The sequence below is a fragment of the Fusarium oxysporum genome, chromosome 7 (genome assembly GCF_000149955.1).
Source record: "Fusarium oxysporum f. sp. lycopersici 4287 chromosome 7, whole genome shotgun sequence".
NCBI classification, from domain to species: Eukaryota; Fungi; Ascomycota; class Sordariomycetes; order Hypocreales; family Nectriaceae; genus Fusarium; species Fusarium oxysporum.
The window spans coordinates 1,339,503-1,361,174 of record NC_030992.1 but is presented as its reverse complement, the minus strand read 5'-3'; the positions used below and the strand labels follow the sequence as shown (position 1 = coordinate 1,361,174).

The following is a 21,672-nucleotide window of genomic DNA, read 5'->3' as shown; positions in this document are numbered from 1 at the left end:
TCAACGACTTACGCGTTCCCACAGCCTTTGGGCCACCCACCACATCGGAGAGCGAGATGGAGGGTCGCAGTATCCATCTGGTATGCGAACTCCAGCTCGCGTAGCGTTGGAAACGGTTCAAGAAGTCAGTTTACCAAACTCTCCCAATCCTCCAAGCGGGTCGGCTTTAGTGGAAAAGGTGAAGGAAAAGTTATCAAGCACCGACAACTATTCTGATACCGCACTTCCCGATGGACGGGCTCTACGAGCAAAGAACAGCTTGGTCGGTCAAGAGAGTGGAAGCGACACCAGCAACAACAAGGCGGAGACAAGAAGACCGACATCCGTTCCTCCACCCATAATTACTCGACAGTCTAGTGCCATGTCGAATAAGCAAATGAAGTCGAAGCAGGATGGATCTATACAGACCATGACAGTAGAGACCGAGACTGTTCCAAGCGTGCCACAGGTTGCGCTCACAACCGCCCAGAAAAGTGAAGGAACAAATGGAACTCTGAAGACGAAACAGAGCACGGAGACAATAAAACCGAAAAAGGATAAGAAGAAGGTTACACGCAAACAGCCCCCAGTAAACGCAGGGAATGGTGAGCCTGAACTAGTGACACTGACATTGAGGGATGTTGCTAATATCTATCCAGCATCCTCCAAAGCTGATGTTTTCGAGGCAACGATTGCTAGCGCTGTTGACGAAGCAAACACCTCGGATTCTGAAGAGACCTTTGTTTACGACTCTAACCCTCCGGATGGCAATGATCGGGCTGGACGCCGATTTCATTCAAGGACTCCCAGTGCTACATCTATGGCTAGCCAGGCTGATCGCCAGAATCTGCGATCCATTTATGGTATTATGGAGAGTGGAGGACCTGCTCATGGACCCAAGAAGACGATGAAATTCGTCAACACTTTTACCAGCAACGGAAATGAGAGCTTAACAGTCGAAACTGAGGATGGCAAAGGCTCTAACCGCAGTGGTGGCAGTGGGTCAACACGAGGTACGACGAGACACCATCACCACATTGGTCGCTGGGGTAGACAGCCTGGTAACGGCCATGCCTCGCTATTTGATAATGAGTCCCCATTTCCGAATGCTGCGAGGTCGAAGCTCGCTGGACCTAATTCTCGCAATTCCTCAGGGCCACCGAGCCCGCGCAACGCTCACTCCAACGCTCCGCGCCATTTTGGACATAAACGTTCTGCGATGCAGATGTCGTCCAGTTACGATATGGATGATACGACAGGAGCAGATGATGAGCGTACACCTCTTCTCGGCTCAGTCCGCTCAGGTCGTTCAGGTCGAAGCCGGCGTGGGCCGCACAACCTACGACAGGCCGAGTCACAAACTTTTGCAAGACGGTCGTCATACTTGAACCGGTTTGCGGCATGTTTAGTACTTACCATGATGTTCATGCTTGTCATTACTGGCGCTATCGGCTTCATGTTTGCTACTTCGCAGCCGATGACTGGAATCGAAATCACTGCTATCCACAACGTGGTGACCAGCGACCAAGTATTGATGTTCGATTTGACCGTCAAAGCACATAATCCTAACATCGTCGTCGTCACAATAGACCACGCAAACCTAGAAGTTTTCGCGAAATCTGAATATACAGGAACAGATTCGGACTGGTGGGCGCGACCTTTCCCTCACGGCCCAGATGATCTACGTGTGTCAGATGACCCCGAAAACGACCCTCCGCTGGATGATCCCGACCCAGATGATGACCTTAGACCCAACGTTCTTCTGGGACGGATCACAGAATTCGATAGTCCTCTTACTTTCGAGGGCTCTCTTTTCCATCAAGGCACCTCTTCTTCAACTGGAGAGATGCAACTCGAATACCCTCTGAACAATACAGTGGGGGGCTCACGACGTTGGGAGCGAATTTACCAGAACGAATTTGACCTGATCGTTAAGGGCGTGGTTAAATATACTCTTCCGATGAGCGCCCGTATCCGCAGCGCCACTGTATCAGGGAGGAAGGCCGTCAGTCCAAATTCTTCAAACGATCCTTCGAACAGTACCAAGGTTGAACCTTCAAACTAGATGGGAGGCTGCCCCGAGAGAGGCAGAAGCCCTTCTAGCCTTTCTTTTGTCAAGTCACCGTTTGTCTTGTGTATTTTGAGCGTGCATAGCATGTCACATTAGGGAGCAGCGGCGTTGGATGTAAACCTCCATCCACATTACGGCTGAACATCATAGGGACATGGAGCTTCCAGATTTTGTTTCATTGTTTTGTTCATTGGTTTATAGACAGGTTTAACACCTATGCTTCCTGTCCGGTGTTTCTTGGGTTGTTTTCACTCCAAGCCTGACCTGGTGAGCATGTACAAAGTTGTGCCGTGTGGTACGGTACACATTTGCTTGCTGGGAGTAGTCTTCGAGAATGGTTAGGGATGGAGTTATTGCTTTGATTTCGTTTCACAAAACCCATAGAAGGAAAAGCGGCAACTATACGTTGTAATTTTAACGGCTCATGAAACACACAAGAAGAGAAAAGAAAGTCTTGCCGACTTGAAGAGGAAGATGTGGATTGGAGCACATATCAAATGCTTCGTAGTTAGGACGGGTAGAAGAGAGCGATTATATCGTTGAATGCAGAATTCAACAGAAAGCCTGTTACTGTCATGAAAGCAAGATATCCTTGTAAAATCTATATGAAAGATGAGCTTCTCATTGTGGGAACGCCAAACGCAATCACTTTTGGGCCGTTTCTCAGTTTACCTCATGGACATGGGAGATTAAGGCGCTTCCCTACTCGACACAGTATCATGGTCCTGACAGAATTTAGTAGTGGTGACGTCTTATCGTAGGTGTTTGCAGATGTGAAGCCTCTTGGTATTTTTTATAGTGGCATTTCCTGGGACATTTATAAAACTGTTTCTGCCAATGAACGTTTGGCAGAGTCGTTCGTAGAGGGTGTCAGATTTCAACGGAAAGTGGCGGACTGTGGAGCCTAGAGCTCTCTAATTTTGACCCGCATTTATGTTTTGGACTGCTTCCATTCTCATCTGAGCTCTGCGCGACCTTGATCTTCCCTCTTCAAACCTCGGGATTGGATTCAATCGACACACTCATTCATTTAATAGCAAGACAAAGGACTCGCCGTCAGCATGTCGGGGCGACGCGATTTCCTCAATCAGGCTGCCCCTGAGAACTATGTCGCTGGTCTCGGACGAGGCGCAACAGGTTTTACGACACGATCCGATCTTGGCCCTGCTCGAGATGGACCCAGCGAGGATCAGATCAAGGAGGCTCTTGCGAAGCGTGCCGCTCAGCTAGGTCTTGCGCCGGATAAGAAGGGCAAGGATAAAGAAAAGGATGAAGACGAGGGAGGTGACGAAGAACGATATCAAGATCCTGACAACGAAGTTGGGCTCTTCGCTGGGGGTGTATACGACAAAGATGACGAGGAGGCCGATAAGATTTGGGAATGGGTGGATGAGAGAATGGACCGGAGAAAAAAGCAGCGCGAAGCACGAGAGCAGGCCGAGAAGGACGAATACGAACGAAACAACCCGAAAATTCAACAACAGTTTTCCGACCTGAAGCGAGCTCTGGCGACTGTTACTGACGATGAATGGGCAAATCTACCCGAAGTTGGCGACTTGACAGGCAAGAACCGGCGTAGCAAGCAAAGCGTTGCGACAACGATTCTATGCTGTTCCCGACAGCGTCATTGCGGCAGCGCGTGACTCGAGCGAGATGGGAACAACAGTTATGGATGAGGGCACTTCATCCAACGCTGGTGGCAGCGATGCTGCAGATGGTACAATGACCAACTTTGCCAAGATCGGCGCGGCTCGCGACAAGGTGCTCAAGTCCAGATTGGAGCAAGCTGGGAGCGATTCTGCTGCGCCAGGTACATCAACTAGTATCGACCCTCAAGGCTATCTTACTAGCCTCAACAAGATGCAGATGAGTGAAGCGCAAGCTCAAGTTGGAGATATCAACCGTGTTCGCGAGCTTTTGCAGTCTGTTGTCAAGACGAATCCCACAAACGCTTTGGGTTGGATCGCGGCGGCGCGACTCGAGGAGTTGGCAGGCAAGAGTGTAACAGCACGAAAGACGATCGACAAGGGTTGTACACAGTGTCCTAAAAGTGAAGATGCTTGGCTTGAGAACATTCGACTTAACAGCGATTCTCCAAATGCAAAGATTATTGCGCGAAGAGCTATTGAGGCCAACAACACATCAGTCAGACTATGGGTCGAGGCAATGAGGCTAGAGACAATTCCAAGCAACAAGAAGCGAGTTATCCGACAAGCGCTTGACCACATCCCTGAATCGGAGGCTTTATGGAAGGAGGCAGTGAACTTGGAGGAAAACTCCGATGATGCCAAGCTGCTCCTAGCCAAGGCCACCGAACTGATTCCCCTCTCTGTGGATCTCTGGTTGGCCTTGGCACGATTGGAGACACCAGAGAACGCTCAGAAGGTCCTCAACAAGGCTCGAAAGGCCTGTCCTACGTCACACGAAATTTGGATCGCGGCTGCACGGTTACAGGAACAGCTCGGACAGGGTACCAAGGTCAATGTTATCAAGCGTGGTGTCCAGGTCCTGGCGAAGGAGTCTGCGATGCCCAAGCGCGAGGAGTGGATTGCAGAGGCAGAAAGATGCGAAGAGGAAGGTGCCATTATTACCTGTCAGAACATCATTCGGGAGACTTTAGGTTGGAGTTTGGACGAGGATGATGATCGCAAAGACACATGGATGGAAGATGCGAGGGCAAGTATCAACCGAGGTAAATACGAGACAGCCAGGGCCATCTACGCCTACGCACTACGGATATTCGTCAACAGTAGAACGATGTGGATGGCAGCAGCAGACTTGGAAAGGAACCATGGAACCCGAGAGTCGCTCTGGCAAGTGCTGGAGAAGGCTGTGGAGGCGTGCCCCAAGAGCGAGGACCTATGGATGATGCTGGCCAAGGAGAAGTGGCAGGCTGGCGAGGTGGATAATGCTCGTCTCGTTCTCAAACGTGCCTTCAATCAAAACCCCAACAACGAGGATATTTGGCTTTCCGCTGTTAAGCTAGAGTCAGAAAATGGCAATGGCGAACAAGCCCGGAAGCTTCTGGAGATTGCCCGTGAGAAGGCTCCCACAGATCGTGTATGGATGAAGAGTGTTGTGTTTGAACGAGTGTTGGGCAACATCGAGGCTGCTCTAGATCTTGTCCTTCAGGCCCTTCAGTTGTTCCCTGCAGCAGCCAAGCTTTGGATGCTCAAGGGACAGATCTATGAGGACCTCGGCAAAACTGGCCAAGCGAGAGAGGCTTATGCCACAGGAGTCAAGGCAGTACCCAAGTCTGTTCCCTTGTGGCTTCTGTATGCCAGGCTTGAGGAGCAGGCCGGTCTTACCGTGAAGGCTCGATCGGTGCTTGACCGTGCTCGACTCGCTGTGCCAAAGAATGCGCAGTTGTGGTGCGAGTCAGTACGACTAGAACGTCGAGCAGGCAACACAGCCCAGGCCAAGTCAATGATGGCAAAGGCGCAACAAGAAGTCCCCAAGAGTGGTCTCCTCTGGGCAGAACAGATATGGCATCTGGAACCTAGAACACAGCGCAAGGCCCGCAGTCTCGAAGCTATCAAGAAGGTGGACAGCGACCCCATCCTGTTTGTGGCTGTGGCGCGCATCTTTTGGGGCGATCGTAAGCTGGAGAAGGCGCAAAACTGGTTCGAGAAGGCTCTTGTGCTGGACAGCGACTACGGCGATTCTTGGGCTTGGTACTACCGGTTCTTGTGCCAACATGGTACGGAGGAGAAGCGGGCAGATGTGGTGACGAAGTGCGTGCTGAATGAACCTCGACACGGCGAAGTGTGGCAGGCGATTGCCAAGAAGCCCACAAATGCGAGAAAGAGTTGTGAGGAAATACTTAAGTTGGTGGCTGAGGAATTGGAGCAATAGGGTTGTGTGATATTAGAGAGACTGGCACCTGGTGATCACCAGGGATTATATTGATAAATGGATTGGAGTTCTGGACTTGGTTATATGAAACTAATGAGCTTAGACAATATTCGAAGCGGTGGATAGTCTTTAAACACCGCATGTCACCAAAACATGTACGTCTTCTTTTTGTTGACCGTGATTCATTGCTCTTATACTATCGAATTACATTGCATGCAGAGACCCAGAGCTATCTCACGGCCAGTCTCATGCTGCTGGGCCATGACCATTCGCCCGCTCAATCCCAAAAGTGATACCCCAGGCTCCGACTTTGATAAAATAAGTAATACAGTTGCTTCATCTTGATTCTTGATTCTTGATTGTTGAGAATTCGCTTATTTGCCGCCACCGAACCAGCTCGAGATACCGCCCTTGGCCTTTGCGGCTTCCGCCTCGACACGGTGGTCGAACTTGTCGACTACTCTCATGGCCTCGGCCTTTGCGTCCTTGGCGACAGACTCGACATTGCTCTTGATGACACCAGCCTGACGGTCGGCTTCGGCAGCCTGTGATTGGGTTAGGACATGATTGCAACGTACTAGAACATAATTGTAGTGTTTTGGGGAATAAACGTACAACACTGTCAATCTTGGCACCGGCAGCAGCACCAGCTCCCTTCAGCTCACCCTCAGCATTAGGGGAACGGCCGGGAAGGTGGCTCTTGATATCGGCAGCAACGCTATGGGCGTCACCTATTGAGATGTTAGTAGAATTATTGGCATTGGGGTTGAGAGCGCATACTCTCGGCCTTCTTCTCAGCAGCTCGTGGGTTGCCGCCAGCGGCGTAGAGGTAGTATCCGATACCAGAGACAGCAGCGCCGCCAAGAATGAGAGGAGTGCGAGACTTGGACATTTTGATTGATTTGTAGTTGTTATTTGCGAAGGTGTGTGTTGTTGTGATGTGTTTTTAGAGAGGGTTGAGTATGGAGTGACAAGATGCAATGATGGATGAGGAGATGATGGCCGGGTATTTATTATTGTTAAGGCAAAGGAAAGTAAGCTCTTTTCTAGGCTAGGTTGTTACCTCGGAACTACCTCATACCTCATAGGTAGGAAGATTCGCTTGCAAGTCAAAATTACTTGGTCGTGCCCCTCTTCGTCAATCAAATTTCCATGTGCTCATATGCGAACCTGGAAAGGATGGTTGCAAGTACATGACGTAACGAGGGCGGGGAGACCAATTGCTCGGATCATGAGGTGATGAGTGATGGCTGAACTGAACGCGGATACGTACTATAACCTTGGTGGGCTGACACTGCTACCTATGAGCTTCAATTGTTGAGCAGACTAGGTACGGATGCTTGACGGACAAAGCATTACCTATGGTGCTGTGGTAGAGATACCATGACACTAGTAATTCTGGTCGTGGAAGTAGATTTATTAATCTTCACTGAAGGTGTAATCACATCTCTCTGTGTGACACAAGATTCTCAGGCGCATACTCCAATCGTTTGTACTGGCAGCAAGGTGTCCTTCAGTTTGCATCTAATTCTTGATGTCGGAATATGATTCACTTCTAGTGACAGAATTGAATCTAGACTTTTTTGTTGATCGAACATTCTACGCTAAAGTGATGAACCGCCGACGGGAGCTGCACCTCATGGATTTCCTCCAGGGAACGGCCCCACTGAAAGATGCAAGTACCCGACCCGCCGTAAACCGGCATTACATCATCGAACTTCAGTAGTTTATTCTTCTTGGACCTGGCTGAAGCTGTGACGACGATCGATCATGAACGACACGGCTTACTTGTCTGTATATATTTTTCCAATTGAGTATACACTTTACATTTATTTTGACCATTAGCTTCGCGTCTATGCTTGCTGCCACTTGCTGTTTCTTTTTTTCATTCTTTTTTTGGCCCCTAAACTGAAAGAATTGTATTATTAGCTCATGAAACTTTCCATTGGATATTTGCTACAATAATAGAGCATCATTATCAACACGGAAGCTGCCTCAGCTGAACGCCCCGCCACAGTCTCCTAAAGCAGGTTGGAGCCCCTAACAGTCAGTAGTAGCGCCTCCTCCGAGCTCACAACGCCATAATGTCTCTCCTAGTCTGCTTTTTTTGACACTTCACTTTTTCATCTTTTACTCTAATCACAGCGTTACCTTATTCTAAGTGACACTCTGATCATCTAGTGTCAGCTGTCTCCATTGTTGTCTGGAGACGCGGCTGAATAGCCTCCCACGTGCCATCATTCGTTTCAAACACCATACGTAATTCATCTCCGCCATCATTGACAACCGAAACAAGCTCTCTCCTTTCCGTAACCGGGCAATCAGCCCCGGGCGGCACAGCTGCAATGCTGAGGGTCAAGAGCTCGCGTCGTCCCGCGGGACTCAAGCCTACAGATTACGATCATGAAATTGCCCTAGTCGACCACGATGCCGCCGCGACACCGGCAGGGTCAGTTACACCCGAACCTCATAATATAACGAGATACTCAACAACCTCAAGATTGTTGGACCTGGAGGACGAACACGAGGAGGAACAACAAGAGAATCGTGACGAGCAAGATGGCGGCCAAAAGAAGCCATCGAGCAATACGCCCAACAATGCTCACACCAATGAGCATGACGATTCCCATACTGAGGGTGAAAGCCAGACCCATCCATCATCGAACCGCATTGAGAACGGCCAACCTTCAACGCCCCCACGAACAAGACCATCCATTGAAGTCCAAGGTCAGTATGGCCCGCGATATCGGATCTCAAATTAGTCTGACGTATCAGCAGAGCCAACCCCCGACGGCTTTCATGGAGATCATCCACATGTGAAGCCAAGGAAGCCTCATGTCGAACGCGAGACAGCGATAGACATCCTTTACGAGAATGAAAGGGGTGGGTTTCTCTGCGGCATTCCTTTGTTTTCTTCGCAAGCTCTTGGAGGTCTTGATCCACCTGCTTGGAGTAAGTCGTCAAACCCAGAAACACGAGTCACCTTTATCGAGTAGACATTGACGTTTTTGCTTCAGCCAACGGGTACCATAAAGCTTCGCCAAGCAACATCCATAATGCACAAGTTCCCGACCCTACATGGGAATGGGCGTGGCCCGAATGGCGAATTAACTATCAAAAAGGTGTCGACGAACATGGCTGGGAATATTCCTTCCACTTTTCAAAAAAGTTTTCCTGGCATAGCGGCAAGTGGTGGAACTCGTTTGTTCGAAGACGTGCCTGGATTCGCAAGAGGGTGCGAAAGAGACCGGAGGAAGTGTCTGCCGATCCGCACATGCTCAACACGGATTACTTCACGATACGGCCAGCTTCTCACAAATCACCAAAGTCTCGCGCGAGTGTCATTAGCAGTCGTCTCAGTCGCTCGAGTATGAGCCAGATGTCGGCCGCGGACGCGGACGAGAATCCTGCCGATATTGATAACGTGGACGACCTCATGCGCGCTCTTCGACAAGCCAGGATAGACCGAGAGAAGCTTGACGCTGTCAACAACTACATGGAACATGCAACGGACCTCCAAAACCTTCAGCACGAGATGCATGAGATAATGTCTTTGTTTGTTTTCCAACAATCACGTCGCATATTGCTCAGCAGATTGATGGAGATTCATGACGAGACGACAACCCAGATGAAGAAGACGAACACTTCTGAATTACGAGAGCGAAACCAGGCATTAAAGGATGCCGTCCATCATGCTGATGAAGAGGTTCGGAAGCTAGCCTACTGGAGCGATGTCAAGCAAATGGCCGAGAGCGGCGAGGCGAAAGAGGCAGTCAAAGAAGATAAAGGGTGGGATGAAAGTTGGGAAGGTGTCGACCAGAGCGGCGGCGCTCATCCAATGCGGGAAAAGGCCATGGTTAACGGTAAAAAGGAGGCATCGGAGACGTGAGTGAAAACGGTTGTCAAGTTTCAACCTTGTGATGAGCAAAGAAACATGGGCATCTGATGGGAAGCAGACAAGGCGTTGTTGCATTGGTGCAGCTGGCGATTTGATGCTGGTAACTACAAGCTACTTGGTCACTATTGTAATACCTTTATAAGTTTACTACATACATGATTCGTTTTGGTTTATCACATTGACATGGCCTTATATACGACGAGTCAAGTCGAGATATGACATTCGGGTGCCCACGTGATGCAATGGCCGACATCGCGGGTCCGTTATCGCGATAACAGATAACGCCCGCCCGCGCCAATCTTTTTTCCGCCATATTTTGAGACTACTATACCAAGGTATCTAGTAGCCAAGGATCCAGCTCTCAACGGGGGGCCTCTCGAACTAAGACGCCTTCGACGATGCGTGAATTATAACAAATGTCCCTGGCGATCAAGTCAATATGGCGGGCTCGGTCGCGATGCTCTGCCTTCTCAGGACCTTTCCCAAAATCAAGGGCCCCATTGCCCTCCAGGATATCCAATCCCTACGCTATCCGGCTCGAGTCAACGACAGCATATTCTGATGGGACAAACTCAACTGAACCCCCAGAAACAGCTCTTGTAGCCCTTCCTGAGAAGTCTCTCGAAGTGAGCGAACAACAGCCTGAGCAGGTCATTGCCAACCTAGTTACAGACGATACTCACGAATCCCGCAATCGAGCCTTTAAAGATGCGTTCAGGATCGATGCGCCTCGACTGGTCGAAGACAAAGATGCTATGAAGCTCTTTAAACCTGTGATCGGAAAACCACTTCAATATCCAAACGAACAGGCGAACAAAGCAAGCGTACAGGAGCATAGGCGGGATGCACGACGACAGGCCGGCTTGGGTGTGGTCTGGAGCCACTTCGATAAGACAGTTCCGCAATGGATAGAGTGTTTTGGGCTAATGAAGCGCATGACACCGCAATGGAGCGAGAGGGCCAACATGTCGGCTGTAAGGATCATCCTACCCAAAACGTGGGATATCGAAGTCAACAACCAGAATCTCGAATATGTCGACTCTGCGACGGGCGTGCTCCAGAAACTACGGGCAGTGGTGGATCGTAATCCTTCTGCCATCGTGCTTCGTGGACAGAGCAAGATATTGGTCAAGGTGGCCGACGAGATTGTGAGGTATTGCGAAGACGCTGAAATCTATGAGCTAGGAGAAGTGGCGGCGTCGGATTACAAGACGAGGCAGCTGTGGCCAACCATTGAAAATGCGCCAAACGGAGGCGCCTCGCTCCCTGATGACCATAACGACAATATCTGGGTGCACAAAGAGTACCAGCCTCACTCTCTCCATGTGCCATACGAGCAGATCCCGCGACCGCCCTTATGGACACATGACAACTTTGAACACTATATCTCAACGCTGTGCTATGGAAAGGTGCCTCCTCATCTAGCAATCAGGTTCTACGGCCAAAGGCGTGTGAATGGGAGATATATCGATACGGATGGCATCAGGATTAAGCTCATTGTTGATGCCTTTGAGGACCCTGCTGCAAAACCATTCATTACTGTCCCTGTCTTGAAAATGGCTATTTCCATGATGGCCTTCCGAGGTGGACATCGTGCCTCTGCCAACCATCTCGTACAATTGGGAGAGGAATTAGGCATTCCCATGGACACTGATATATACAACATCATGCTTGAAGGCTACACTCACAAGCGTGATATTGGCTTCTTTTTTAGGTTTCTCCGAAGGATGCAGGCGCGCTATCATCACCCTAACATTCGAACATGGCTGCTTTTCCTTCGACTGGTCAGGGGTGAGGACGAAAGGAGGCAGGTCATTGTGGCCATGTACCAATTGGGGATGTTCAATCACCAGGCCACGCGTCGCGGGATCGCCGATGTAATGGCCTCTCTCGATGCATATGCTGCTTTCAAAGCTGGAACACCTCTGAGATGCTTCCTGGACCAGCAGAAGGAACGCTATGGTGAGGGCTGGCTAGCGATTGATGGTCTCAATAGTATTGCCACTGAACTACTTCGCTTCCACCGTCCAGAAGATCCTCGAATCGAAGATTGCAAGAAACTGGTCAGTATTCATACCGAGTCAGGCCACAGAGTTGAGCTCAAGACCATCAACATTTTCCTCAGCCACGCGGCCAAGTCTAGAGATTGGGATACTGCTCTCTGGGCTATGTCACTCTTTAAGGACGCCGGCTGCGAGCCTGACCAGGAGACTTATGGTGCTCTCCTGTCACTTGCGGTCAAAACACGCTCACCACATGCCCTCGGAACTGTCTACTTCTACGGCGTCCTCCATCGTCAGCTCCAGAAGGGATCGAGAAACTTGCTGAGCCAAGTCCTCCTTCGCACGCACAAAGACCCCTTTTGGAAAAAGCTTGAGCATCAGCCAGGCATTTTTCCCAGACAGGCAATCCCTGATATTCTAGCCAACAAGATTCCTCGTCTTTGGGTAGTCATGTCCCGAGTCGAGCGTGTCATCCTTGACAAGTGGGCGGGCTATGTTCCCCTTAAACCCCTCGAATATGCGCTCGGACTTTCATATCGCTCCAATGACCTGCCCATGCACTCCCAGATCAGCGCTGGTAAACCCATTCAGGTGCAGGATCTCATCGTCAAGCTTCGCAGAGCTGACGGTCAACCTGGGAAAATCAACGTGCGACTCAAGGGTCGTTTCGATCCGGCGCATATGATTGAGGGTTGGGATGAGTCTCTGGCAGATTCAAACCATCCGAGCATAGTACAAGAAGAAGAGCCTGACAGTTGGCCTGATGTTGATGATGATGTTGATGATGATACTCCAAAGCTTTTGTCGGCAGGGCCCAAGACGAACCCAAAATCGCCTGGCGTTGGTCAAGATGGTCCTCCTGAAGGACCAGATTCCACTCCTTCCCCTGAAGCTGCTCTGAAGGAGCTCGAGAAGAAGCTCGAAGAAGCTCGAAGAAGAGACTAGATTTAAGTCTTGCTGAACTTCTGTGAGAAGCGCCACATACAATCCCCATATAACAATATCATATTTTCAGCACCTTGCATCACTCCACCCTGTATATTACAATTCCTTCTGGGATGCCTACCCATTTTACCCGTACTTTCAAGGGGCATATTATGATAGAAAACCACGGACATACCATGTACACTAGCAAAAGCACATTTTAGAAGAGGATGGGCGAGACGGAAACCAGAACATCGATAAATAAAAACGAAGTTATGAGAACACCACGAATCTTCACTGCTCGCACTAATTTACGGTCTGTCTTGCCCCCGAGATCAGTGCATATGTTCACCCACATTACATAAGTGCCAAAGTCTATAGGATTACAATGAAAGCTCCTGGAGAGATACGGATATAGATGTTTTCCAACTCACGTCTGAATAAACCGAGCCTACCGTTCAAAAAACAACAATGGGCCGTCAGTTAGTGTCCTGTATATGCTATACTGCCTCTTAATCCCTCTAAAACAATCCAACCATACTCGAGCATATCATCCCAGCATTGTGGGGGGGAAAAGCTGGCTTTCGCAACGGAAGATTGGAATGAGACTGATGATCTCATGGCGACGTGAAGAAAATGGGAATCCCATGCGTGCGTAAACATCAAAAAAAGGTTTCTCTCGCTCTTCTTTCTCTCTTTCTTTCCTTGTATCCGCCTCAGCCCAGAACATGATATCCTTCCCGAGTCTCGCTCTTCTCGTGATGCGCCTCGGCAAGTCGATGAAGAGCACACGATCCAGATCCAGGTTTGACACCAATACACCGACAAGTTGAGATGCAAGACTTAACATGAGAATATCACAACCTCCTCTCGTGACCACCATCTACCACTTGCCCTTTAAACTTCCCAGAAAGTTGGGATCCGAGAAACATAACCGGAGGTGCAAGGGAGGAGCGACACCTAGGTTGAATTCAAACCCGTTGCCCCCGTAATTTCAGACAACAACCTATTCTTCCTTCTTGATTTCCTGGGCACTGGCCTCCTTCTTCACCTCCTCCGCAGCGTCCTTGTCGGTAGGCTTCGTAACGGTTACATCGGCGGGTTTCGTATCGGCGGAAGCGTTATCGGCGGCGGCGGCGCCAGGGGCGGTTACAGGAGCGGTGTCCTTCTCGGCGGATGACGGGTTTTTGGTGACCTGGCTGGCGAGGTCTTTGTCTTCGTCGGCGTTGTCAAACATCTCTGTATCATCTGAATCCGTAAGAACCTCAGTGCCATCGCCGAGGAAAATGATCCGGCCTCGGTACCCACCAACTCCAAAGCTTCGTCCCTTGTTTTCAGGATCCATCTCATAGCCACTGTCGCTATCCTCAAAGTTGTGGTGGACTCCAGGTCCTCGGAATTCGGCTACCAATTTCACGTCAGTCTGTGTCTAGACGTCCAACTTAAATCGCAGAACGGGTATCATCCTTACCGTACTCAGGAGGAGCGCATGGGCCATCTCCGTTGGCGACCCGGCGGGCGATCTCCTCGTACCACTCTTCCTTGGTCTTTCCGTTGAGGAAGCCGATGATGACCATGGTCATGTTGTCGCAGCCAACGCCACCGGTCTCGGAGTTGGAGGCAAGACAGTTGTCCATCATGTTCTCGCAAATCTTGTCGAGCTCTTGCTTGGCAGCGATGCCTCGTCGGACGAACTCAACCACGGCTTGAGAGGATTGGCAATCCCAGATACCTATGCTAGTGAGTACTGTTATTCCCTCATCACTCGAGCCGACGTAGCTTACCATCACAAGCAATGACTAAGAATTCATCCTCGTCTGTAAGATCATGTTGCTCAACATCGGGGTAGGCTGTAACAATTTGGTTCTCGGGGGACAACTCAGCACTCTTCTTGAATTCAAAATCACCAATAGCACGCGAGAGGGCGAGGTTTCCGTTCACTCGGCCGAAGTCGACAAAGCCACCGGCAGCTGTGATTCGGTTCTTCTCGTCTAGTGGGGATGTCAGTATTGTCGCTCGTGTTGCGTGAGTGATTTGACTGACTCTCGAGTTGGGGCTTGTGGTCCTGAGATAAAGGCTTGGCACGACCCTTGATACCAAGAACACCTCTCGAATCACCAGCGTTGGCCTGAATTTACGGGTCAGCTTCGTATAGAGATGTCGCATGTCCTCCTCCAATGGGATATGAAGGGGAAAGCCATAGTGAGGAAACAAAGGTGAGGGGCGAACTCACAACATAGAGCTTGTTGCCAGCGATCAAGCTGACACAGGCTGTGCAACCGGAAACTTCTTCTTCGTACTTGGGGTCTGATGTTGGCGAAACATGACACGTTAGCAGTTGTTATTCCAGAGGCCAGGCGACGATTTGTCCATTATCGGGCATGGCGGGAAATGGAAAAGACCAAAAGCTGGCGCATACCGTTGAGAATAGCGCGATCGGTCGCGAGGAAACCGTCCTTCAGACCCTGAGCATAGTCACCAGACTTGAAAGTGTCCTGCTTGAAGATAATGTTGTGAATGTTTTGGCCGGTAAACAGTGCCACCTTGTCACCACCGTGTCCGTCGAAGACACCGAAGAAGGACAGCTTGCTGGAGTGAGACTTGGCTGAGTCGAGGTCGAGTACTGCGGTGTGAGCATCCTCCATACTAATGCGCCAGCCTTGCATGGCCGAAACACCGTAGATGAGGCGCTCATCCTCACCCTTTTCCGAAGTCTATGGGGTAGAAACGAAGCGTTAGCGGGACTTGGTCTGACGACAATGCAGCAGGCGGAAACATCGGGGAAGCGGATATCAGTATGTGAGCATAGACGTGGAAAAATAATGATCGCAAGAGCCAAATTATAAGCCCAAAGCCTCCGGTGGTCGATGCATATTCCCGACAAGGCTGAGGATATAGGCGCGGCTGGTGAAATTGGTATTGCGTGGGCTCCAGCGCCGCCGGTGCTGGGTGAGGGGCTCATGACTGAGCAGGATTGCCCCTCTCGCGCCAGGTCCGAGTACTAAATCCCAATGGCCAAATGCAAAACAAAAAAAAAACCAAACAGAGCCGCGCAGATGATCGAGACGAGCACATAAAATTCAAAGGCACAAGACGCACCTTTTCGACAACGGGCTCCGATAGAGTCTGACCCATGACTATAGATTGTTATGGCCGGTTCGATCGAAGGAAAGCCTAGGCGTTGCTGGGACGAGACAGGACGGCGAGCGGAAGAGGGAGGAGAGAAGAGATGAGGAAGATCGACCGACGAGGGGTTGGCGGGGGGGAGAGGGTCGTTTGAAGAGGGGGGGGGATGACGAGATAAGATCTCGCTCGACAAGAGAATTTTAGTTATTTGGTAAGAACAAGAGGTACGAGTATGAGTAGTATGAGGAGAAGAAACTATAGCAAAAGCAAAAGGCAGAAAAGAAGATGAATGGGGTAGACTACGATGCCGGCGCCGGGAGCGTGGTCAAGGGTGGATTCACGCTTTCTGTTGATGCGGAAGAGGGAGATTTCGGCGTGCGAGAGATGGATCTGGATGTGTGGATTGTTGAGGTGAGGTGATGTCGGGCGGGGGGTCGCACCTATAGCGGGGGGGCTAGTGCTGTAGCTAGCTGTACGATCGCTAGGCTTCAGTGGTGGTGATCACCAAATTTGGAGCTCTCCAGGTGAGCGGCTGCCTAACAGTAGCACCCTAGGTCGGTACCTTTACCTGGTGGACGTCTTTAGCTGGGCTCGACCTGAGGCGCGGGCTTTGAAAATCAAATGAGGCGGGGTGTCGCAGGTATTGGATGAATATGGATTTATGCATTTTCTCGGGGGAACTGTCAAGTGCAGTATCCATCCACGGATACGTATTGCTGAATCTTGTGCTCCTTGAGGCATAATACCTTAGGGGACCTTGAGCACAGCTTGATATCAACCAGCATGTGCCAATCAAGGTGTTTTCAACCATGATATCTCGCTCCTCCATCCCATCTGAAAGAGCTCAACTACTTTGGTCTTAGCACCATTCTAGTCCAAGGCAGGGGCGAATACACTGAACTGTTCCTGTCCCTACATCATCAATCTGCTCTTCTGCTAACCCCTGTTCCCACAGGAATGGGACCGCCACTGACAGCCACGCTTTGTATGAAATAACTCGAGGTGATACAATGACCTCGCGTCAGTGGCTATGATGTACGCATCCATACAAACTATCACCCCCATTGATAGACTAAATTAAGCTGAGCCTTTTTAAAACCACCCACTGCATGAAAATTAGTTGAGGGGGAAAAAACTGTGCATAAGTACGTCGTGTCGAGTAAGAGTTCCGTCAGCCGCTGGCGCCTAAACAGTCCCCTCTCGTTCGCTTTTTTTTTTTTTTTCACTGTCACGCGTAAAAAATTTCCATGTCGTCCTCGCCACTTCTAGCCGCGTGTGTTATTCATCTGTGCTACCCTGCATGCTTTGAGTGGCTGTTGAGAATTACCTGTTCAGAACCTGATTTGATCGGATGCTACACATAAGCCTCAGATCAGGTCGCGTGCCCTTCCCTTGATGACGGTCCGGTCCGGCTCCAAAAATTACAAAACCCAGTTTCTTATCCCCATCCGTGCGTGATTGAGGTATTGATTGACAGTAGGGCTGTGGCTGCGGTTGTGGCTGATCACTTCTTTATTAGAGGATGATGCTATCCCCGAGACTTGAGGTTCAGAGAAATTGGAAACCGAGGAGCCCGTCTTTAAGTGAAGGGTTTATGTTATTTTATACAGGTAACTCTCAACTTTTGAGAAGGGGCAGATCTGGACATCAAGCTGTCAACTCTGATGGTACGCAATACCTGAAAGACTACTTGTATATAACAGATCTGTATAATAAACAGTTTAACTTACCCTAAAACGTTGACCATTGAAGACTGTTTTCGCCCATCTGTCCTTAGAGTACATAACAACTTGGTGTTGTTTCGTGTGTCGCTTGCCAGTATTAAGGGTAGTTGGAATGTGTTATTAATCTAATGAGATTATGATTGTCGTTTGAGGACTTCTGCTATTAATCTAGACCAAACATATTTTCGTAAACCCCATCCATAGAGAGAAGAACCCCTGAATTATCCTCTCCCAAGGAACACACCAAGGGAGAAAAAGAAAAAGAAAAGAAAAGAAAAGAAAAGAAAAGAAAAGAAAAGAAAAGAAAAGAAAAGAAAAGAAAAGAAAAGAAAAGAAAAGAAAAGAAAAGAAAAGAAAAGAAAAGAAAAGAAAAGAAAAGAAAAGAAAAGAAAAGAAAAGAAAGCATCAATATACCAAAACAAATACAAAGCGCCAGGGTATCTCATGCTCCAACATATACATCATCAATACAGGACTTCAACTCACTGTCCTTCAACTCAGAGAAAGGCATAGCTGCCACCTTCTGACTTGCCCGAGTCTTCTCTTCTCCAGTTCACCGATGAGTTTCCTGCTGGCTTCGAGTTTCTGCTGCCAGGAACACTGAGCGGATCGACACTCAAGCGAGACAACTTGCTCATCGAATGCCCCAAGCCTTGCCGTAAAGACGCCAAGGATCCCCTGATGCTGTTCTGAGCATCTCCCCATTGGCTTGGGGATATCAGTTCCGAGCTTGCCCGCTCTCCAGGCTGTGCTCCATCACGGCTCGAACTCATCGCCGTGCTTGGTCGAAGTGGATGGAAAGGCGACTCATCCACAAGCTGATGATATGACGCGCCTGTTCCATCGCGCTGGGATTCGTACACTCGCCAGTTCTCCCCGGAACCAAATGAAGGATCACTGAAAAGTCCTCTCGGTGCCTCCAAATCATACCATGGCCTGCTACTGGGGCCACCATCCTCTCCAAGCAGTTCCTGGGTGGACAGACGTACTAGCTCCGGTCGTCTCAATGCTGGCAGGCTCTGAGTTGCTCCTATTGAAGGGCCCTCACCATCACCCACTGAGGCGTGAGAACCGAGCTGAGCATCTGGCGCTCGTGTTGGAACCCTGGTCAAGAGCCTTGGACTGGAAAGATGCGAGGAAGCGAAGGCTAATGAGCTTTCATTGCCGCTTGTGTAGTAGTCAGAGTCCTGTTGGAATAATGCTCTTTGAGATTGGATACTGGGGAGACCATTGAGCGAGGAGTCAGCTGCGTCGTTGCCCCCCATGAAAGACCTTCGTCTTGCATCTGATAAAAACACCGGTGGTGGTATCAGTTGACTAGTTGACTGTGATAATGTTGAGTTCGATCGTTGGCTCCTCAAAGAGTCACGACTTGGCCGCCCTGCAGTTGCAGTTCCAACTGTGACCCAGGATCTTCTTTCGTCCTCACTGTTGGGTGTACCGAGGGACCGAGATACACTGGTGTTGGAATCCTCAGCGACGAATCTCGGAGGAACAAGAGGTGTCGCCATGAACCCCAATGTTGGAGATGCCATGACTAGCGTTTCCGAATCCATCTCAGAGTGGGGCGTCCTTATCGGGCGGCGTTGTTGTTTGCCTGCAGCTGCTATGATCTCGACCTTGTCGGCCTCTCGCATTGCCGTCGAGCCCCCGTTGACACGAAGGCTCTCGAGCACAGGTCCGGAGATCTTATGGCGAAACTTGGACGAGAGGTATGTTTGTCGTTTGCGGCGGCGGCGAAGGAGACAGCAAACGAGCAGCGTCGAAAGAAAGATGACAACCAGAAGAGGCAGAAGAATCGCGAGGAGGAGGGTACCAGTTGTCAGACTCCCATCTGAATCAGACAACTGTACATCAGGCTCTGAAGAGGTTCCGGTGGGCGCGACAGAAGTAGACGTGCCCGTAGATGTTGATGAAGTGCGAGACTGAGTTGTCGACGAGGATGTGGACTCAAACGGTATCACGCTCAAATTTAGAACCTCGGTCTCTGTGTCGTCTAAAGTCTTTGACGAAGCTGTCACAGAAATATTTAGATCTCCCGAAGCCGATACAGGGATCTTCCCGGTGATGTTAAAGTCATCAAGCTTTAGCCAATCCTTCTTCGGTTTGGTTGAAATCTGAAGGTCAATGTCATCAGGGTCCCAGAAATAGGGCCGCAAATCAAGATCGACATCTTTTCCAGCCTCGACCTGGATACCGTCAAAAGTTGAGCGAAATAGAGCAGTGGAGACTTTGACAGTGGCGTATATGTTGAGTGTATCTTGGTATGAGTCGCGGAGTGTGATGGTGAAGTTGGTTGAATGATCGCCTTTCCCTGGTGTTCCCTCGATATCCCATGTTTTCTTGTCCAGGGACAGCCAGTCCGGCATACCGGCTGTTGAAACATCAATCTCGTCAATCTTCACAGGTTTGTTGTCAAGCTTTATGCTCTCTGCTAGCCCGCTATATTCAAGCTTTTCCCCTCTGGTCGTGTTCAGAGTGATGTTGGGGTTGTCAACACTGAGTTTGTGTCTACCCACAATGACAGAGAAGGCAACTGACACGGCAGAGAAGCCAACAATGTCCGAAGCGACAAGCTCGAAGTCAAAAGTTTGAGGAGGCTGGATAAGTGACTCGAAAGGAGGTGTCTTGCCACTAAATGTCAATGAACCAGCATCGAACCTCATCCAAGCAGGTAAGGGACTGCCATCGCCGGAAGTCGCATAATAGTTGATCATATTGGGCTGGTATTCAAATGTGGCGGCATCAAAAGTGAATCTGAACTCTGTAGAAGGATACGAGATTAGCGATGACGGCGGCGAATAGTCGCCAAAATCTTCCATCTGCTCCAGAAGTGGTGTTTTGAGGGAGGGGCCTTTGTTCCTCGACACGACCAGAGTCGAACTTAGCAACGTCGAGCCAGAATCATCCTTGGCAATGATCTCTATTGTCTGGCCTACCACATCGCCACTGGGAACAGTGTCGTTGGTCGGGATGCCATAAAGACGGCGATCTTTGCTGTCGATGGAAATCCATTTTGGCGCATCCCTAAGTGAGTATGATATTTTGGAGTCTGATCGAAATGTGTAACGAGAGAAGACGTAAGAGAAGGGTTCATCTACCCGGGCTACTGGTGGTAACTGAGAGTTAATCGGGTAGTCAATTGTTGGCTGAGAACTTGTGAGTCCTGAGATGGTAAGGAGGAGAACAGCGAGTATGAAGGAAGTCATCATAGCATGACAATGCACAGTTCAGTGTTGAAGTACGAATAGAATAACATGAAACGCCATCCAGGTGAATAGGAACTCGCTGAATAGAGCCGAAAGGATGAAGGAAAGAGAAGTGAGGATCAGGAAGGCCGGAAGACAGACGACCGTACGAAGGCATATCGTGAATGACATGTTGATGGCTGGCAAGCTGGAGACTTGAGCTAGAGGAATACTGAGCCCTTCATTCCTGTATAGCTTCTCCACTGAGCCTCTTTGAACCACGGGAGAAAAATTGGTGGTGATAGTCAATTAAGGGAACCGGTGTTGAATCCATTCGTCCATTTCAAGAGGAGGCAAGATGTCTCAGCTTAACTAGAACTTCCCGTGGGGTGGAGAGACATTGACGTGTGGCGGGTATAACCAAAAGAGCGGTACTCCAGGCTGATACAGCTGTAGTCACATTCCTATGGAAGGCCTGGCAGCCCAGAGAGACTGGTGAGGCATCGTAGCCACTCGGCATGATGATGATGAAAAACTCGACATGGTAATCTTGAAGGTTGACAGGATACTGGCTCCATCGAGCTAGGGAAGGAAGGCTGGAGAGGGAGAGTCAATAATTAGCAATGGTGTTGTTGAAAGAGCATATATTGGCTATGATATCATATAACGTCTCCCTTGATCATTAGACTCAGCATGGCCACTGAGTATTGATATTATCACATGGGCCATTCCCTGGGAGTCGTCAACCTGATGTAACATGAATTGACCCTGGAATCTATCAGCTTTCTTAGTAGCAACACTCACTCGAGCGAGACAGCAGTGGATCACCCCCGATTTCTCTTGTTGAAGGGCAACTCGGCGAATTTATTTGTGGAGGAGCCCTTATCCAAACGGAGTATGGGTT

At 49.7% G+C, this 21,672-nt stretch overlaps 8 protein-coding genes across 17 annotated transcripts; 5 read left to right on the top strand and 3 right to left on the bottom strand.

Moving 5' to 3' along the window:
- Positions 1-82: 82 nt before the first annotated feature.
- FOXG_05159 (uncharacterized protein) lies at positions 83-2,644 on the top strand (the record flags this gene model as incomplete). The annotated part of the gene is made up of 2 exons (XM_018383293.1): positions 83-584; positions 639-2,644. 2 exons carry the CDS (start codon positions 83-85, stop codon positions 2,042-2,044), a joined length of 1,908 nt encoding a protein of 635 aa, XP_018240186.1. The 3' UTR covers positions 2,045-2,644.
- Positions 2,645-2,995: 351 nt separating this feature from the next.
- Positions 2,996-7,501, bottom strand: FOXG_05157 (uncharacterized protein). 3 transcript variants are annotated; one of them, XM_018383290.1, is made up of 4 exons: positions 7,265-7,501; positions 6,686-7,213; positions 6,521-6,636; positions 5,965-6,450 (listed from the first exon to the last, which is right to left on the bottom strand). In XM_018383290.1, the coding sequence occupies exons 2-4, from the start codon at positions 6,795-6,797 to the stop codon at positions 6,280-6,282; spliced, it is 399 nt and encodes a 132-aa protein (XP_018240182.1). In that variant the 5' UTR covers positions 6,798-7,213; positions 7,265-7,501; the 3' UTR covers positions 5,965-6,279. The 3 variants fall into 3 exon arrangements, with proteins under 3 accessions (XP_018240181.1, XP_018240182.1, XP_018240183.1); XM_018383291.1 differs by having other exon boundaries at positions 5,968-6,450; positions 6,686-7,199; positions 7,265-7,422; XM_018383289.1 differs by having other exon boundaries at positions 2,996-6,450; positions 6,686-7,422.
- Positions 3,112-3,693, top strand: FOXG_18988 (uncharacterized protein; the record flags this gene model as incomplete). The annotated part of the gene is made up of 1 exon (XM_018399143.1): positions 3,112-3,693. One exon carries the CDS (start codon positions 3,112-3,114, stop codon positions 3,691-3,693), a length of 582 nt encoding a protein of 193 aa, XP_018240185.1.
- FOXG_05158 (uncharacterized protein) lies at positions 3,704-5,905 on the top strand (the record flags this gene model as incomplete). Its single annotated transcript, XM_018383292.1, has 1 exon — positions 3,704-5,905. The coding sequence occupies one exon, from the start codon at positions 3,704-3,706 to the stop codon at positions 5,903-5,905; it is 2,202 nt and encodes a 733-aa protein (XP_018240184.1).
- Positions 7,502-7,703: 202 nt separating the features above from the next.
- Positions 7,704-10,016, top strand: FOXG_05156 (uncharacterized protein). 2 transcript variants are annotated; one of them, XM_018383288.1, is made up of 4 exons: positions 7,704-8,354; positions 8,406-8,632; positions 8,684-8,857; positions 8,923-9,997. In XM_018383288.1, exons 1-4 carry the CDS (start codon positions 8,251-8,253, stop codon positions 9,792-9,794), a joined length of 1,377 nt encoding a protein of 458 aa, XP_018240180.1. In that variant the 5' UTR covers positions 7,704-8,250; the 3' UTR covers positions 9,795-9,997. The 2 variants fall into 2 exon arrangements, with proteins under 2 accessions (XP_018240180.1, XP_018240179.1); XM_018383287.1 differs by having other exon boundaries at positions 7,704-8,632; positions 8,923-10,016.
- A 111-nt stretch (positions 10,017-10,127) lies between these two features.
- Positions 10,128-16,994, bottom strand: FOXG_05154 (protein phosphatase). 7 transcript variants are annotated; one of them, XM_018383281.1, is made up of 8 exons: positions 15,830-16,994; positions 15,150-15,444; positions 14,964-15,037; positions 14,774-14,858; positions 14,515-14,721; positions 14,202-14,462; positions 14,039-14,134; positions 10,128-13,978 (listed from the first exon to the last, which is right to left on the bottom strand). In XM_018383281.1, exons 1-8 carry the CDS (start codon positions 15,863-15,865, stop codon positions 13,737-13,739), a joined length of 1,296 nt encoding a protein of 431 aa, XP_018240173.1. In that variant the 5' UTR covers positions 15,866-16,994; the 3' UTR covers positions 10,128-13,736. The 7 variants fall into 7 exon arrangements, with proteins under 7 accessions (XP_018240173.1, XP_018240175.1, XP_018240176.1 ...); XM_018383280.1 differs by having other exon boundaries at positions 12,967-14,134; positions 15,830-16,704; positions 16,758-16,994; XM_018383283.1 differs by having other exon boundaries at positions 15,150-16,994.
- Positions 10,220-12,751, top strand: FOXG_05155 (uncharacterized protein; the record flags this gene model as incomplete). The annotated part of the gene is made up of 1 exon (XM_018383286.1): positions 10,220-12,751. One exon carries the CDS (start codon positions 10,220-10,222, stop codon positions 12,749-12,751), a length of 2,532 nt encoding a protein of 843 aa, XP_018240178.1.
- A 928-nt stretch (positions 16,995-17,922) lies between the features above and the next one.
- Positions 17,923-21,627, bottom strand: FOXG_05153 (uncharacterized protein). Its single transcript, XM_018383278.1, has one exon. The coding sequence runs from the start codon at positions 20,790-20,792 to the stop codon at positions 18,078-18,080; it is 2,715 nt and encodes a 904-aa protein (XP_018240170.1). The 5' UTR covers positions 20,793-21,627; the 3' UTR covers positions 17,923-18,077.
- Between the last annotated feature and the right edge of the window lie 45 nt (positions 21,628-21,672).

Bases quoted from the DNA above. Each gene is read 5' to 3' on its own strand.
- FOXG_05157 (XM_018383290.1), bottom strand. From the start codon at position 6,797: ATGTCCAAGTCTCGCACTCCTCTCATTCTTGGCGGCGCTGCTGTCTCT. The intron at 6,637-6,685 runs GTATGCGCTCTC...ACATCTCAATAG, and splicing joins TGCTGAGAAGAAGGCCGAGA to GTGACGCCCATAGCGTTGCT. The intron at 6,451-6,520 runs GTACGTTTATTC...ACCCAATCACAG, and splicing joins GTGCCAAGATTGACAGTGTT to GCTGCCGAAGCCGACCGTCA.
- FOXG_05156 (XM_018383287.1), top strand. From the start codon at position 8,251: ATGCTGAGGGTCAAGAGCTCGCGTCGTCCCGCGGGACTCAAGCCTACA. The intron at 8,633-8,683 runs GTCAGTATGGCC...ACGTATCAGCAG, and splicing joins ACCATCCATTGAAGTCCAAG to AGCCAACCCCCGACGGCTTT. The intron at 8,858-8,922 runs GTAAGTCGTCAA...TTTTTGCTTCAG, and splicing joins TCTTGATCCACCTGCTTGGA to CCAACGGGTACCATAAAGCT.
- FOXG_05154 (XM_018383279.1), bottom strand. From the start codon at position 15,865: ATGGGTCAGACTCTATCGGAGCCCGTTGTCGAAAAG. The intron at 15,445-15,829 runs GTGCGTCTTGTG...TCTACCCCATAG, and splicing joins CGGAGCCCGTTGTCGAAAAG to ACTTCGGAAAAGGGTGAGGA. The intron at 15,038-15,149 runs GTATGCGCCAGC...CGCCAACATCAG, and splicing joins CGATCGCGCTATTCTCAACG to ACCCCAAGTACGAAGAAGAA.
- FOXG_05153 (XM_018383278.1), bottom strand. From the start codon at position 20,792: ATGATGACTTCCTTCATACTCGCTGTTCTCCTCCTTACCATCTCAGGA.